The 15,592-nt window shown below is 44.5% G+C and overlaps 1 protein-coding gene across 2 annotated transcripts in view; it reads right to left on the minus strand.

Moving 5' to 3' along the window:
- Positions 1-15,592, minus strand: part of ARID5B (AT-rich interaction domain 5B) — a 106,801-nt gene that overhangs the window by 81,767 nt on the left and 9,442 nt on the right. For both annotated transcript variants that reach the window (XM_082765473.1, XM_082765472.1), the window contains one exon: positions 13,805-14,030. In XM_082765473.1, the coding sequence (XP_082621599.1) occupies positions 13,805-14,030 (226 nt within the window). The remainder of the gene's footprint in view (positions 1-13,804; positions 14,031-15,592) is intronic.

Below are 15,592 nucleotides of genomic sequence, written 5' to 3' on the forward strand. Positions count from 1 at the left end.
GTTCAGGGAATTATTCAACTTTCACCTTACAGTCAATTCAGAATTTTCTTCTTGCCTGCAATTTATACATTCATTGTTGGTTTCTAGGTCACGGGTAGCACAATGACCTCGCAAGCGAGAAACCAGTTTCAGGACCTACTTCAAACTTTCACTTTCTGGGAGCGGAACAGGCTGGCAGCCTTAGAAAACCAGCCCACAGCCACTTAAAGCAATCTGACTTTCCTGAGCTGGCAACCTGATCGTTCGCACGGATCCTCAGGTCAACTAGCTGTGAAGAAGAAAACTGATGGGATTTGTACGTAGCTTCAATAAAACGAAGGTGGGGTTGGTTGTTTGTTCAGTGACCCGTGACGTTTTACTCTAGCCTAGTCATTCTCACCAGGACACAACCGATGCACAAATTCCTGCAGCGCCCAGGAAGATGAGAACAAGGCAAAGAGTTGTTCTTTGTCACCCCGTGACCACTGCGCTCACGATGACCAGCTCGATGAACTGCGGGGTGCACTGATGCCAGACTGAAGTGAGATTGGGATCTCTGAGGCAGGCAAAGCATTTTGTTGCTGGCCCCCATGCTGCCTTCTCCTGCTCCAGCAGCGGGACCTGCCTGGGGACACTACAGCCCCTCCGCGATTCAAGCCTGAAATAGGAGAGAGCTTTGAAATCCAGAAAGGGATGGTGTCAGAGTGTGAAACCGGCAGAACTCACCACTAGTAGGGGAAGGGCAAATAACCCTTCTTGACTCGCTCAAGCCAGAGTGTGGCACGGCCGGGACCTCGCTGTGCCTGCCAAGCCACACCTTTCCACTTGATAGGACAGAGCAGCTTTATCTCTGCCCGCTAAACAGCGATTGCAAAAACACTCTCCCGGGCTCGCCACCCGACCTGGCAGCAAGTCCACAGAGGGGTGTCGCAGAGCAGCTGCCCCTCCTCGCTGCCCTGAGGAGTCCGTGCCTGCCGAAGGATGGTAGGTGAACTGACTCTGTTAAAGAAAAGCCTGAAGCTATCCTGAAAACAGATGTTGAGTGAAGTTTCAGCACCACCAAGTTTTTCCAACAAGCTGTACGGAAGGGTACGGGTACAGGTACAGGTAGCTGAAGCTCCTCTCTTCCAGCCAGCGTGCCCTGTGAGCTGGGTTGAGCTCGAAGCTCTCCTTACACTACCTGTGACACTCAGCACGTCGTGGGCCCAAGGACTTTTGTTTCCTGTGAGCTTGTGCTCCAGCTGGAAATACAATGACCATAAAAAGCGCAAGTGACAAAACCACTGTAAAAACAAGAGAAAACTAAACCACAGCTTATTTTGCTTATTTTCCAAACGTTCGACTTGCCCAACCAAACCTCTGCAAAACCTTTGTTACCTTCCCAACTAGAAATAACTGCTGCCCAAGAAATGTTTCACGATTTTAAGTAGGAAATTTGCCGTCTACCCAGCAATATATGAATGATGCTTTCAGACAAACGTGCTCGAAGTGCTTTCAGAGCCTGGACAATATAATTTCTAAGCACTATTGTCACAATCTTCCTCTTCGAATAATAAAATTAATTGCATTGTTTTCCTAAAAAGTAGAAAGTGAATTGCTTATTTAAGAACAACAGCCATACGCTAAGCAGTCTGACATTCTTGGGGAAAAAAGAAAATTTCATTTGTGCAGCAGAAGACAATGGTTAGTCATTAGCTTGATTAGAAATCATTACAGACCCTTCTGGCAACTGCTGTTCTGCTTCACCGTTCGCGAGGGTCTCTTATTTTAGAGGCAACGCTCAACAAGTATTCTCCAGGTAAAAGCTTTGTGAACCATTTGCTGCTGGTGGGCTGGCTCTGTCTGCAAGGTGGCAAGGGGAGAAAGGAGTCTGCCAGAGAAGAGCAGCCTTTCTTCATCCCTGCCCATCACGAAGCCTCTCCCTGTGCTTCCCCAAGCCCACAGAGGCAGCAAAGAGGTGCTGTGCTGTCCGAACACCCCGCACGACTGGCCAGAAACGGGGGAACAGCTTTTCAAACTAATTTATGTGGATTTGCCCATTTGTCTGAGCACTTAAAAGTCTCTCAGCGAGGCAGAGAAACTAGCGCTAGAGTTTCTGCTGCAGAGGGTGAAAAATGTGCCTATTCCATTTGTGCAAATACGCTGGGCCCATGTTATCAAACACACAAATTCCTGTCCACGCTCTCTCCTTCCCTCCTGCGCACCCTGCCATCAAAATAGCAGGGACAAAATTGGCCTCATTTCCTGTAAATTTCATTTAGACCCAAATGTTCTTAAGTATGTTGTCAGGGTATATATTTTAAGGCTGTTATGCTCCCGTCTGATCTCCTAGCCTATGCTTTTAAGATATTAAATAGGCTTTGCCCAATAAATCACATGTTTTGTGCCTTGGAATCGCGTGGTATCTGCAATCACCAAAGGCAAAATCCTGCACCATTCACATCTGCTACGTGCAAGTCGGAGGGCCCAGGTCTAAAAATGTGAGGTGAAAAATGAGCTCCCGACCTCCCCTGCAGGGAAAGGCTCCCAGCCACCCGTGCCCCCACGGCAAGGCAGAGGGGTGCCCACGGGGCGCAGAGCTGCAGCTCCTGGAGGGGCACAGCGCCTCTCACATGTCCCAGCCCAGCCTGAAAACTAAGAAAAACGGGACTGACCCCTCCAAAACTTCGTGGGATGGCTGTCCCAGGGGCTCTTTTCCTGTTGAGGAGTGTAGTAGCTTGGTAGGAAACTCAAGGCATCCCTCCTTCTCTCACAAACACTGAGGAGGGCTCGCACTGTCCTGCCACGCACGGTGCTCACAGGCTTGCCACCGAGCATCACAGCAGCAAGCCTCAACCCAAAATTCAGCCCTGAATATTGACAAGAAATGCTCCCTCACATCCTCCCTACCTGAGCTGATGGCAGGGCTCCAGCGGCACAGCACTGCCCGAGGGAGCGAGCCCCCGGCCCCGCCAAGCTGAGCCTCCCCCTGCGCAGGCTACGGGGCTGAGCTTTGCTGTTTTACAATAAACAGCACAAAGACAACAAACAAAACACACTCAAGAAACACGGCGGGCAAGGCGCCAGTGTTTTAAGGAACGTTCCCTTTGGAAATGAAGCCTTTTTTAGCCAAACCACTATGATTTTGTTTTAGTGACTCACACGAATGGATTCTGGATTAAGGTTTAAAAATGGGATATTTTCTCTTCTGCCTCTAGGTTCACCTCAAGACATGTGAATGAAAAAATAGCAGCAAGAATATTAGGTTGGACTTGCATTCACCAGCAGGCACTAAATAGGGATCTACTAAATTTGTAAAGCTTAGCTGAAGTTTCAAATATGTAATTCTGAAAATACAATTCCTCCTAAAGTCGGGCTGGGCAAGGACCATAAAATTATAAAAAGATACTTTGTCCCTATGGACTGCGAGAAGCTAATCATTAGCCACTCATTTACAGTGTGTTTACCTGCTTATCACATTATTTTAATATGTTTCCTTTGTAGTAGCCTACCCCTCATTTCTACTATATGGGTAAAAAATAAAATAATCCAAAAAAAAAAAAGAAAAAAAGGATCTGCCTCTAGGCAAAATGTTTTTAAAGACAAAGACATTTGCAGGATGAAAACCGAGCACACAAACAAACAAAGTGTACAGAAATTTGTGTTCGACTACTGTTGGGCAGCTGGAACGGCAGTCGCTTTCTTTGCAACAATTTTCTTCCAGTTTTTGATACAAATGACAGTGAAATGCGTACCCAGCAGCAAATTGAGAGAACTAAATTTAAAATGCACTCTCAGATCACTCTTTCATTATTATATTTTTTAAAACTTTTTTTTTTTTTTTTTTTTTCCAGGGTGAGAGGGGAAGGGAGAGCTTGTACCGACGTTTTGAAGTACTGTAAGTTCTTTTGCCTTTTAACAGAAATATGTAAACAAGGTGTATGGCTGTAGGGTAATGTTCTAGTCACAAAGCATTCAAGAGCCAGAGTGGAGCTATTTAAAGAATGGAGTATTCAATTCCTGGGGCCAGATGCTAGTATAAATATGAAACTATGTTCACACTGCAGATTAAATTATTTTTAGTTTCTGCATTTGAACTGCCAAAATTATTTGGTTGTGTTTTGTGTTTTTTTATATTATGCCACAGAACTTATGGGGCCACGTTTGTAAGTTTCTGAGCAGAGGATTAACAACAGAGGCATAAAAGGACTTTTTCAGCTATTTTCTCTGTGCAACAGAACTAGGAGCTTATACTGACATACAAGTAAGGGTCATTCAGGGAGTAAGAAAAATAAAAACAAAGATGGAGCTAAAACATTTGAGATTCTTGAAATAGATTTTTATAGTACCTTATCATTTAATTTTCATCCCACAAAGCTTTTAATCTGGAAATACTCGGTGTGAAAGGAAAGTGGAAACTGTGGTTTTAAAATAATTGAAGAGCAAAACATGCACTAAGATGGCATTACACACAGTCTGCTGGGCTTGCCAAGAGAGCTCACACAGACACTGCTAATAATATCATGTCAAAGTCATCAGTAATTAACTAAAAAACAAATAATCAATAATCCCATGACCCTGCCACAGCACAAACATGCATGAATCCAGACAATGACATAAACTGGGGGAGATTGAAGCAAATGCAGGCTCTGAGACTAGCTGGGTGAGGGCCTGTGGCTGCCACACGCCGCAGCCTTCCAGTCACCCACGAGGCTGACCAGGACCCCCTCTTGCTGTTGACCCCTTCACTGTTGGTTTTTTGGTCCTGTAATTATCTTTTCTCTTGGCTTCATCAACTGGCAAGGGTAGAAAGTCCAGGACGTATCTCAAGGTCCTGATCCACCTCTTAATGTCAGGGGGATTTGTCCAGCAGGACACAGAAAGTGACACAAGAAGAACTGGATGGAGGGATGGCGATGAAGCCAGAGCCCCTTCCCACTGCCACAAATACCACGAATGCCCTGGGAAAGCACCTCGAAGGTCCAGACATAAAGCCAGGAGTGTCAGTCTGCGAGAAGGATGAGCAGAGGCTGCAGCGTGGTCAGTCAGGAGACCTCCTGCAGCACTGAGGAATGTGGACTTACTGCGCAGACTTGCTCTGCACCGGGCTGAACATGCATATTTTGCCGATGACTTACGAGAAGGATGAGGCCAGAAACGCAGCACAGCTGGCTGGGGGAAGACGTCCTGCTGCAGCCCGCCTAATATCGGGACGTGTGAGCCGACACTAAGGACCTGCGGAGGCTCTGCCACCGCCCCGATGCAGGAAGGCAGGGGACACCAGGCTCAATTACAAACAGGTGACACGGGACGTGCTGAAAGCTGAACATGCTCTTGAATATCGCGCCAGGTTCAGGCCCCGGTTCCTAATTAACTGTGCTTATCAGGCAGGGATCTGGTATCACAACAGCAAAGCCTCCTTTCGGCAGACAGGCTGACAATCCCAACCTGCCCTGGGTATCTGCAGCCTGCTTTCAAAATGCATCAGCCTGCACTCTCAAGAAACCTGGGACCAGAACATCTGGGCCTCGGTTGTTTTGTTTCTTCAGTAATAAAATGTGAAAAAATGATGCAGCTGTGGACAAAACGTTCAGAAACACACCCCAGCTACCTCGTCGTACTTTACCTGTTTTCCTCTCGCAGGAGCAGAGCAGGACATGAGGGAACCTGGAGCAGGCCAAGAGGGAACGTTTCCCTCTTTTTTTTTTTTTTTTTTCCAACTGTATTTCCAATTTGTTATAGGATCCTTGAATTGTACAACACATGGGGATCTATTCCACTCCTGACACACATGCCTAACTCCCCCCGGCACTAACGGGAATGGCGAACATGTTGCGAGAGGAGAATTGCCCCCTAAAACTGCAGGAGTGTGAACGAGGTTGTAAATATATCTTGAGGTTCTGGTAACATTAGAAACCAGCCTAGCATCTTTCTCATGGTTTATTATGATATCACCAAATCCCCTCCACGTATTTATAGCCTTGTAATTCACAATTATTCTGGGTCCATAAATGTTTTTGGCATCTGAATGTAGAACTGATACTATTATTTCACATATTATGGTACTGTCCGTGAATGCTAAATTTATTCCAGCAGAGACTCCTGGAGTTCATTCATCAGATATTTTATGCTACTGTTCTTTTAATGATTCATTTATCCTTAGTAATATTTGTATTCTGAAGTGTGGCGTCTCCAGCCGACAGCACAATGCTCTGCTGAATTATCTTTTTCTTTCACAGCATAACAAAGTAGAGCACAGTCAAATTGAAGATGGCCTTTAGTACACTGTCAGAACAATACTGCTTACCAAGCATATCCAGACACATTTCTCAAACCACATGTAATGCTCTGGCTGCCAACATGCTCATAAAGTCATTAACCAGCATCTTAAAATGAGGGTGTGATACATATATTTAAATGTTTAGGAAAATCAAATGTGTGCTCTGCTAGAAGCTTATTTTGAATTTCAGTGTCTACATCTATCAATTATGCAGCAGCGTGCAGATGTAAAAATTCACCTTGATTTTTCACAACCTGCTAAAATATCCTCCTGCTAAAATAATACACATTATCTATCACTAGCAGCAGCTTCTTTACGGTGTTAAGTATTTGTCCTTCACAATGTAACAGAGCAAGAGAGACCCAAGCTCGAGCTTTACAGCGCTAAGGATTCATTTTTACAAGCAAATTATTATTAGCAATAAAATTAAGGAGGAACTTATTTTACATGGTAGAGATTTCACTAAATGAAGTAAATAAAGGTGGTGCCACAGCACTCTCCTGTACGAAACCTATCCAGTCACAACTCAAGCTGTTACATTTTTTTAATATTCATTTCTCTGCCACCCCCAAACTGCACTCCCATTCAAACACCTACTAGGCTGGGTGCTCAGTAGGGCAGCACACAGCACCGGGCAGGTTCAAGGCAGTTCAGGATTTTGTGAAAAGAGGAGAATGGGGAGAAAAAGCAAGATTCACGCAGTGCTCCCAGGCAAAGGCGACCGCAAGGGCTGTGGCAGCGCAGAATTACAGCCCAGGAAACGACCAGGCAGGAAAAAGAGGACGTCCTCGGGGCCCACCCAGCCGTGCCGCAGTTATGTGGGTGCTCAGCTTGCCATCTCCACGCTCAGCTGGGCTGGGCTGGATGTGTGGGCAGGATACAACACAGGGAAAAGGTGCTGGGGGTCTGTGGGGGACCTGCAGCTCTGAGCAGCAGCCGTGGCACGCGGAGGACAACGCCGATCACCTCCGTCGTGGCGCTGGGCAAGGCACGCTCAGGGACGCAAAACAAGTCCCAACCTGGGTCCCCTGGGATCCAGAAACAATATGGGCAGGGACGGAAATGAGAGGGAAGGCTGGGGAGGAAAACAGCACCCTCTAAAATCAAAAGTGGAAAAAGAAAAAAAAAAAAAAAAAGAAAAAGGAAAAAAAAAAGCAGACATTGAGATAAAGTCAGATTTGAAGCACAGCAGCGCTGCAGCAGGAGGCACACGTTTCCAGTTACTGAACAAAACCTCATGGTCAGTAAGAATTAAATGTAAGATCCAACAGTGACTAGAAGGGAAAAAATCCTGGAGAGCAGACACATGTGGGTTATTACACAGCCTGGCAAGGTCAATCTCGGTGCTAAAAACAGACAAAAATAAAGAAAGCCGTCAAACATTTTTAAAGGGACACTGTCCCACGCTGGCCGCTCTCGCACGCTTGGCGGACGGTCGATGTTTTTCATCTACTGATTTTGCAATCACGCAAAATACCGGAGGCTGCAACAAAACTCCCCTTAATGGTGCAAGCTGCAGAGGAGCGTGGGGCAGCTCCCCCCAGCTTCTCGAGGCGCCACGATTTAACTCTTCCCCCTCTCCTGCCCTGCAGCCCCGATTTCTCCCCTGGTGTTTGGGAGCAGCCCAGGGCCGCAGCTGCAAATGGCAGTGCTCCACGGCACCGACAAAGTGCCCTGTCACACCGAGACAGGGCTGGAAACGCTGACACAGTGCCGAGCGCTATCAGCGCCCTTCTGATAATCGCCTTAGCTTGCTCCTGCCGCAGGAAGGGGGGGGCAGGGAAAGGCACCGCGATCGAGGGGCTACCCCAAGAGAAGTTCTGTGGGATCCCGGTCGCGTTTCGTGGCAGAACTTGGGCGTTTCAAAGACCCAAATACCCACCTCCTCCATTCCTGGGGGCAGCACCGCCACCCCCTTCTGTAAGAGCTTCACGGCAGGGCAAAGTTTGAAAAGAAATCCCAATTTTATCTCTTTGATAAGGCACGCTTGAAGTTCGAGACGTGTGGTGTTAAAACTCCTTTCAAGAGCCACAAATAGATGAGGCTCAACACAATCCAGTGGTGAGAGAAAAGCTTCCAGAGCCTGTGCTGTGTATTAAAATGTTTTTGTCACCCCCATACGCTTCCTCGGTAATGAAGCAGGCTGTCACCAGAGAAAGGAAGAAATTAACAGCACTTAAATCATCCCAGCTTCGTTTGGGCAAACACGTGGCCTCAGGAAGGTCCAGGGGGCTACAGACAGCCCCTGAGGACCCCGCCAGCCTCCTCCAAGGGGGAGCCCAAAGATGCTGCTGGGTGTCACCCCCAGGAGAAAGTCAGGTGTTAGCACAGGATTACCGGGGCTACGCTGCACCTCACAACAGCACCACCCTTCAGCATTCCAAACGCAGCCAGCAACTGAAGCCAACAACCACGAGGTACTTGAAACCAACTGGCTAACAACCCAAAAAATGACCATTTACCTTGCCCTGTTCGTGCGAGGCCAAAGTTGCCTGCCTGCTCAGCACTTCAGGTTATCTCCGATAACGAACGTGTTAACACTGAAGGCAACTGAACCAAAGGATGTAGGAGCAGAGGAAGCCTTCCTGCTCCGCAGAGCAGTCCCAGCACTGCCCCGCAGGTGCTCTTGCTCTGCTGCAGCGCTGCTGGCACGTGCAGGCACAGGAGAAAGCACCTTGGCCCCTTCCCCAGGGGAGCCGTCCTCCTCTCAGGCTCCTCGGGGCACAACAGACACGCCATGAAATAGCCTCATCTGTGGCAAAAGAGCTCTATCAGCGGGGCTGGCTGAAATGAGATAGAGAGGTCACTCTGACCCACGAGAAAAAAGACCAACATACAGTGCACAAGGGCAGAGAGGGGAAAATGGGATAATGGGACACTCACGGGAGCTTTATCAAGATCAGAACGGCGTTCAGTCAGGGCAACGGGGACAGGAAGGCACAAGGAGGAGGCACAAAGTGCAGGCAGAAGAAGGAAGGGAAGAGAGTTAGAGGCACGGGGCACAAAATACCCAAAGTAGCTGGACTCTGAATGGCTAACAATTAGCTGGTCAGAAAATTACTGCGTCGGGCTAAGGCAGCAGCACATGACAAACAATGAAAAAGGAGAGTCGGTGTCAGTTCAGAAGTCCCCACAAGTGTCTGAAGGCAGCACAGCTGCAGATGATCAGTTTTGATAGCATTACGGTTTGACTACCTTACGAGCTGATAATCTTCATCTGGAGAGGTTGTGCCTGCTGCAACACCCCTGCCTGTGGAGTCAGCTCAGGGCCTGCTGGGGCCGGGCAGCGGCCCTGCTCTGCTCTGCTCTGCTCCTCCTTCCAAACTCGCTGCCACCTGCCCGGCATCACCCCATTTACACGGACACACAGCCTGGTACTGGGCACCCAGGATCTCCCAGCTGTGCCAGCTGTGAGACTGGTACAGAGCAGGAGCCCAGAGGGTGAGCCAGTCCTGTGGCACAGCCCCTGCCCGGCAAGCTCCACGGTTCAAAAGAGCAAAGTGCAAAAGAGCGAAGCAGAAATAACCACTGGGAAACCAGCTAGGGACTGGGGGAGGGCAACTGCCAAGCCATGGCCCTCAGCTAGAAGTAGCACTAGGTTTTCCTGGATTTCACTGAGAACAAAGATCCTAACTCTACCCCCAGACACAATATCTGTGGGGAACGAAAGGCAAGACAGGGATAATTCCTAAATTTTCTTCAAGCTCTTCCTTAGTGGATCCAAACTAAGGTGCAAAAACCTCAGCAAAGCCTTCAGCGAGCCCCAAAACTTGGCCATCCATCAGTAATGCCACCAGCATGGGAACGTGCTCAGCCTTCTGCCACCTCCCTGAGCCCGGCACGGGGCGCTGGCTCCTCGGCTACACCCAGCCAGCAGCTCAGCCCAGCTGAGCCCAAACCTGCAGAGCCTGCGAGCACTGAATTCAGTCATCCTCCCCTCCGTCTCTTCTCTCAATTTCAGCTCTGACTCCTCTATCTTTTATTTCTTTTTCTAAAGACACATTTAGAGATGAAACCATTCATAACTGCCTATCCACAGACAGTTTGTGGCAGCATAATTGACAATGAGTCTGCTGCAAAAATGAAAATGCTGTTTTAATAACCTTGGCCTAAAATACATTCTGTTGTATGCCTCAAAGGGTTTCAATAAAAAGTCAACCTGTAGAGACATATTTTCTTGGCTTAAACAACAATCCAAAGCATATAAATGTAGTCCAACTATAATGACATATTTATAGGCCAATAAAGCTTACACTGCAGCTTTCATACTTCACTTAAAGGAAGTCTGTAAGAAGCAGTGTTATATAAAATAATTTGAATTTTTGTCGAACTATAGCCCAAGGAATACAAATATGCAACTTTGCCATATTTAACTGATAGTGTTTACATTGCTTAGTTGCTAAAAATTTTGTAAAATGAAATAATTCCTCATTTGGTGACTTCCCACTGGTTTACCAAATATGGGTATACAAGTCCATTTATTACAAAGAAAAATCCCCTAAATAATTCTAAAGACAAAAATAAATAACTAGAGGCCTTAGTAGTGAATGATTTAATCAGACCAATTCTTCTGGAAAAACAGGTTCTCATGTTCATTATGAATAATACATTCCTGAGCAACTCTATTTTTATATGCTGCATTGTTGTTCTTTGTTTTTCTCAACATTTGAAAGAAATATTCGGAAAGCTATGAATAGTCTTAAGATTTAAACTGCTAGCATTCAATATTGACATATTTGTAGAAAGGGAAAGAATGTATAACATAAATATCTCAAAATGCAGAAAGAAATAATTCTTAAAAATAATTTCTCAGGCTGAAATCTTGAAGCTTACCAAAAGAAAAAGGAAAAAAAAAAAAAAAAAAGAAAGAAAGAAAGAAAGAAAGCAAGCCATTGCTAGATCTTTTATTTAATACAGTCCTAAGGAAAAGTTCTGCATAATTTACTAGTGATGAGAACAATGCCATTTTACAGAAAAAGAAAATCTGCAAAAAACAATGAAGGAAAAGAGAGAAAAAAAAAAAGAAAAAGACAAGTGCAAAAAAATAGACTAGAGAAGAAAGAAAGAAGAAAAGGAGAACAAAAAGACGACAGAACTACATCATTTGAATTAGGGTCAACTTTCAATTCTAGGTGCATAGTTTCTCTGGGTTGTGCATTAACCAGGCCTTATTTTTGTCCAAGCAAACGCCACAGAGCATATGGTACAATGTATAAGCTGCTCATACACCAAGGCCCCGCTTTGCCTGGTTATTGTTTAAAGCTACCCTGCTCCCAACAGTAACAGGTTTAATTAAGTATATTCATACAGCGCCACTCCTGTGGTTCTGTATCAGCCATGTTTTCATTTCATCGGGGTTCCTTCACCCTCCACCACTTCTGGATAGTTTGTGAAAACTGATTTTGTTTCTTCTGTAAAGTTTTTTGAGGGCTTTAGTAGGGATATAATTTCCTATTACCTTCTGCAGCTTGGTACAAAAACACCTAGTAGGAAAAAATTCAAACTCTAATCACTTTTATGGGATTTTTCTGTAATGGAAACATGCAGTTTCATTGGAAAAAAGGGGTCCACGAGATCACCTTGTTTATGTAGGCCTTTTCAACACATGTCTCAGCAACTGCCTCATCTACAGTCAGGGTTACATGTGAACATCACTAGCAGACTCGTGCATGGCCTGACAGACTAACACAAGAAGGGGTTTGTTCCCTTCAAACCTTCTTGCCTGTCAGCTGCAGATCTTCTTGAACCCTTGGTTTTACTCCCACCAACCAGCCATGAAGAAGAAACAGCAATCATAATCAAACATTAGTCAAAACACCCTTTTCTACTAAAAAAAAAAACAAACAAAAAAAAACACAACAAAACACCAGGCATAAAGCCAGAGCCACCGACAGAAATTGAGCAACATTGGAATGTGGGTTATCAAAATTATAACATATAGTTTGGATTCCATAAGCATTTTCAGTAAAACCCCTACTTCCAAAGGGCTTAATATGCAACCATAAGCTTTAGGCTTAAAGATAATTTTCTTTGGCTTCTAGGGTGGGTAACAGCAGTTTTATAACTTACCACAAGGGCCTTCTTGTTAGTTAGAAACACAACCAAGAAAACATTAACACACAAAGTTCTATCTGAAAAGCATTGAGATTCTTTTAACACAAGAAACAAACACAAATAAATGTAGTATGCAAAGAAGATGCCAGGGCAGTATCAGAGAAAATCACTGCATGTAATTCTGAACCAGAAGAAACCACATGCAAAAGCAAAGGAAAAGAGAAAGAATTGCATTGGTCTTTTTTTTTCTTTTTTTTTTTTTTTTTTTTTCCCTGGAGAGGTAATGAAAAGTAAGATCAGCTTTCAATTGTAATTTAATCTTCCAACCTACATCTCTAATGGTGAAATGCAAGATTGACAAAATCGCTTTACCATTTGGTAAGATCAGAAAAACAAGATGCAGAAGATAAATCCTCCAAGACAGATCTTCAGCACAGTGTAAATTGCCTTCAACGCCAACACAGTTGTGCCATTATGAAACCAAACTTGGCCCTGTATCTCCTGCTCACGTAGGTACAAAAGCATTTGTTCACATGCATCAGCCTTAACTTTTATTTTCTTACCTTTCAACCATTTATGCCCTAAATTTGTCTTTAAACTCAGAACGTTTGTTAAAAGTTTGGTTCAACGGAGAACCGTGCCTGGGATAACAGCTACCAGGCAGCCAAGGTCCTAATACCACAAATAGGCATGTTTACCATCTCCCTTGGAGAGGCCACCCACCACAATTTCAGAGATCTGAGTGTCTTAGAGGTGTGAAAGCAGTCACAGAGCTGCAAGTCTGTTTGCAACCATCCAAAGTAGCAGAGCTACCGTATCGCTCCCTAAAAACAGCCAGGAAAAAAAGCGTGTCTGTCGAGTACAAACCACAGCCAGAGAACAGCGGAGCACTTGCAGAAGGCCTAAGCTGTGTAATAACGTAAATATTAGAAAAAAAAAAAACACACAAGGCTGACAAGAAAACACATGAGCTACAGAGCAGTCTCTGAGGAAATAGTGGACATCTCCCTACTGAATAAAACACAAAGCTGATCGTAGAGAGCCAGGACAAACACTAAAAACTGGAAACAATCCTGCACTTCCAAGAAGATGGGATTTAAGAAGTGAAGGGCCTTTGGTCTCTCCTTCCTTCCTTGTGTAGGAAGCCTAGAGGAGATGTGTCATATTTCTTTCGCCATGATGCACAGCTTTGACGTGACCCCAAGGCAAGCCTGTGTTCCCATATTCAGGATTTGAGCCTTAGAACTACCTCGGTGATACCTCTACAGAGTAGACAGGTAGTACAGAGTTGCCCCACATTAATCTCCAAGGAGCCAAGATGCAGGGCAAGCAAGCCTGCAATGAGCTCACCACCAACACCCATCCAGCTCAAGTATCTCATCACCACACCTCTGCCCGAAGCACAGATATACCCTGGGAATCGGCGACGGCTTGGCAGGATTGGGCTCATCCGCCTCCAAAAGACAACTGAACACAAGCCCCTCCTCAGAGGAGAAAGCAAGGGACACTTACCGAGGTCAGCCTTCTCCTTTAGGATGTCTTTGAAGTTCAAGCCACTGTTGAGCGTGGATTGTCTATACCTCATCAAGGCCTCCTTCTGTCCATTCTTCCCCACGTCCATTGGCTTAACCGGCTCAGCCCGGAAACCACACTTCCACTTGGAGAAATCGGACTGGGCCCATTTTGCCAAGTCTTCGAGCTTCACAGTGACTTTCTCTGAAACAGCAATAACTTCGTCCTGCAAGAAACAGTCAGACGAGAATGCAAAATGTCATGCAGGGCTCCACAATGGCTGATAAACTCTTAACGCCACCCCCCAAACGGCTGTTGGAAAAGCCTGTCTTGTTGTTGGCAGATTAATTTTCCTGTGACACAGAATACCTAATAGTTCATTTACTCCTCCTGCCACCTAAGTGGAAATATTAGTTGTTTACTTGAAGCAACTATACATAATCTAGAGACAATTTCTACGACCAGGGCAATGATCCTAAAAGGCATTTGAAATACAGGTTGCCAAATCACATTCTGTATAACCGAAAGCCTTGAGGGAAAGTTTGTTTTTTAGGTGCAATTAGCTGCAAATGTAAAAATTCATGGCTGGATGACTAATGGTTATAGCTAGTCCTGAAATAAATGGACTAAGTAAATCTCAGATTCTTGGAACTCTGACTCACCAGAAAATTCCTGTGTTTATGGTACATTTTCCCTTGGCTTATACACAAATATTGAATTTAACTTTTGTCCTAAAAATTAAATAAAACTGTGATGTAATCCCAAAAGAAATACTACATAAATGTTATGTGCTTCCCACCAAAAGAAACTTGCACATTCTCATGTTTCTGAAAACCCTTTTCAAGATCAGAAGAGAACTGTAATTTTTTTCCCTTCTTAAACATACATTCTAAGAAAAGCACTTAAATCTAGTTTAGCCTCCAGAACATATACTTGAATTAAACAGCTCTAATTGCTGAATTTTATCCTTCCAGGAAACAATCAACTCCTCTCAGTCATGATGAATAAGCAGAATGTTTTATAGCTGACTGTAGTAAGCAAGGGCTCAAGAAAGCCTCAAAAAATAAACATACAAACATACATAAATATCCAGGAACATACACTCCAGATTTTTTAGTTAAAATAGCAGAAATAATTTATGTTGTAATGAGAGCTGGCTGCCCACCACACCTTGCACTCTGCACATTTCTAGCACTAAATAAGGTTACAGGTTCTTGAAATAAATAAACCAGAATCCAATTTTCCTTCCAAATAAACACAACTATTTGCAAAAGGGAGAGAAATTCTTTGAGTTATTAAACAAAGAGAAAAGCATGATTGATTCTCTCTGTGTGTTTTTTTTTTTTTTTTCCACTGAACACATTCCTCAGGAAATAAAATACAGCTCAATAGGAAAAATAATAATAATAATAATAATAAAAAAAAGCTCTATTGTGATAAGTTACACACAGCACAAAACCTGAAGGATATCTGGTAAAAAAAGCAGATCTGATATTCCACTCTCCCTCATATAATAAAAAATCGCTTCATAAGCAGGAACCTTCATTACATTTAGTGCAGTAACATGTATTTGGTCAGAAATGAAAGGCATGCTAAGCAAGCTTGCAATAAAATCTTTTCCTTTTATCACTGCACAGCAAAAGAGCTTCCACCGAACAACAAACAATAGCGGTGATGTTTTAAACCTCTGTTTATGACAAACGTCAATACTTTGTAAACAAGTGTTGCATACTACAAAGTACAATTTCAATGGATGGTTTCACCCAATTTCATTACACCATCCACTTT

Source organism: Aythya marila, assembly GCF_965140915.1.
Source record: "Aythya marila genome assembly, chromosome: 7".
Lineage (NCBI taxonomy): Eukaryota > Metazoa > Chordata > Aves > Anseriformes > Anatidae > Aythya > Aythya marila.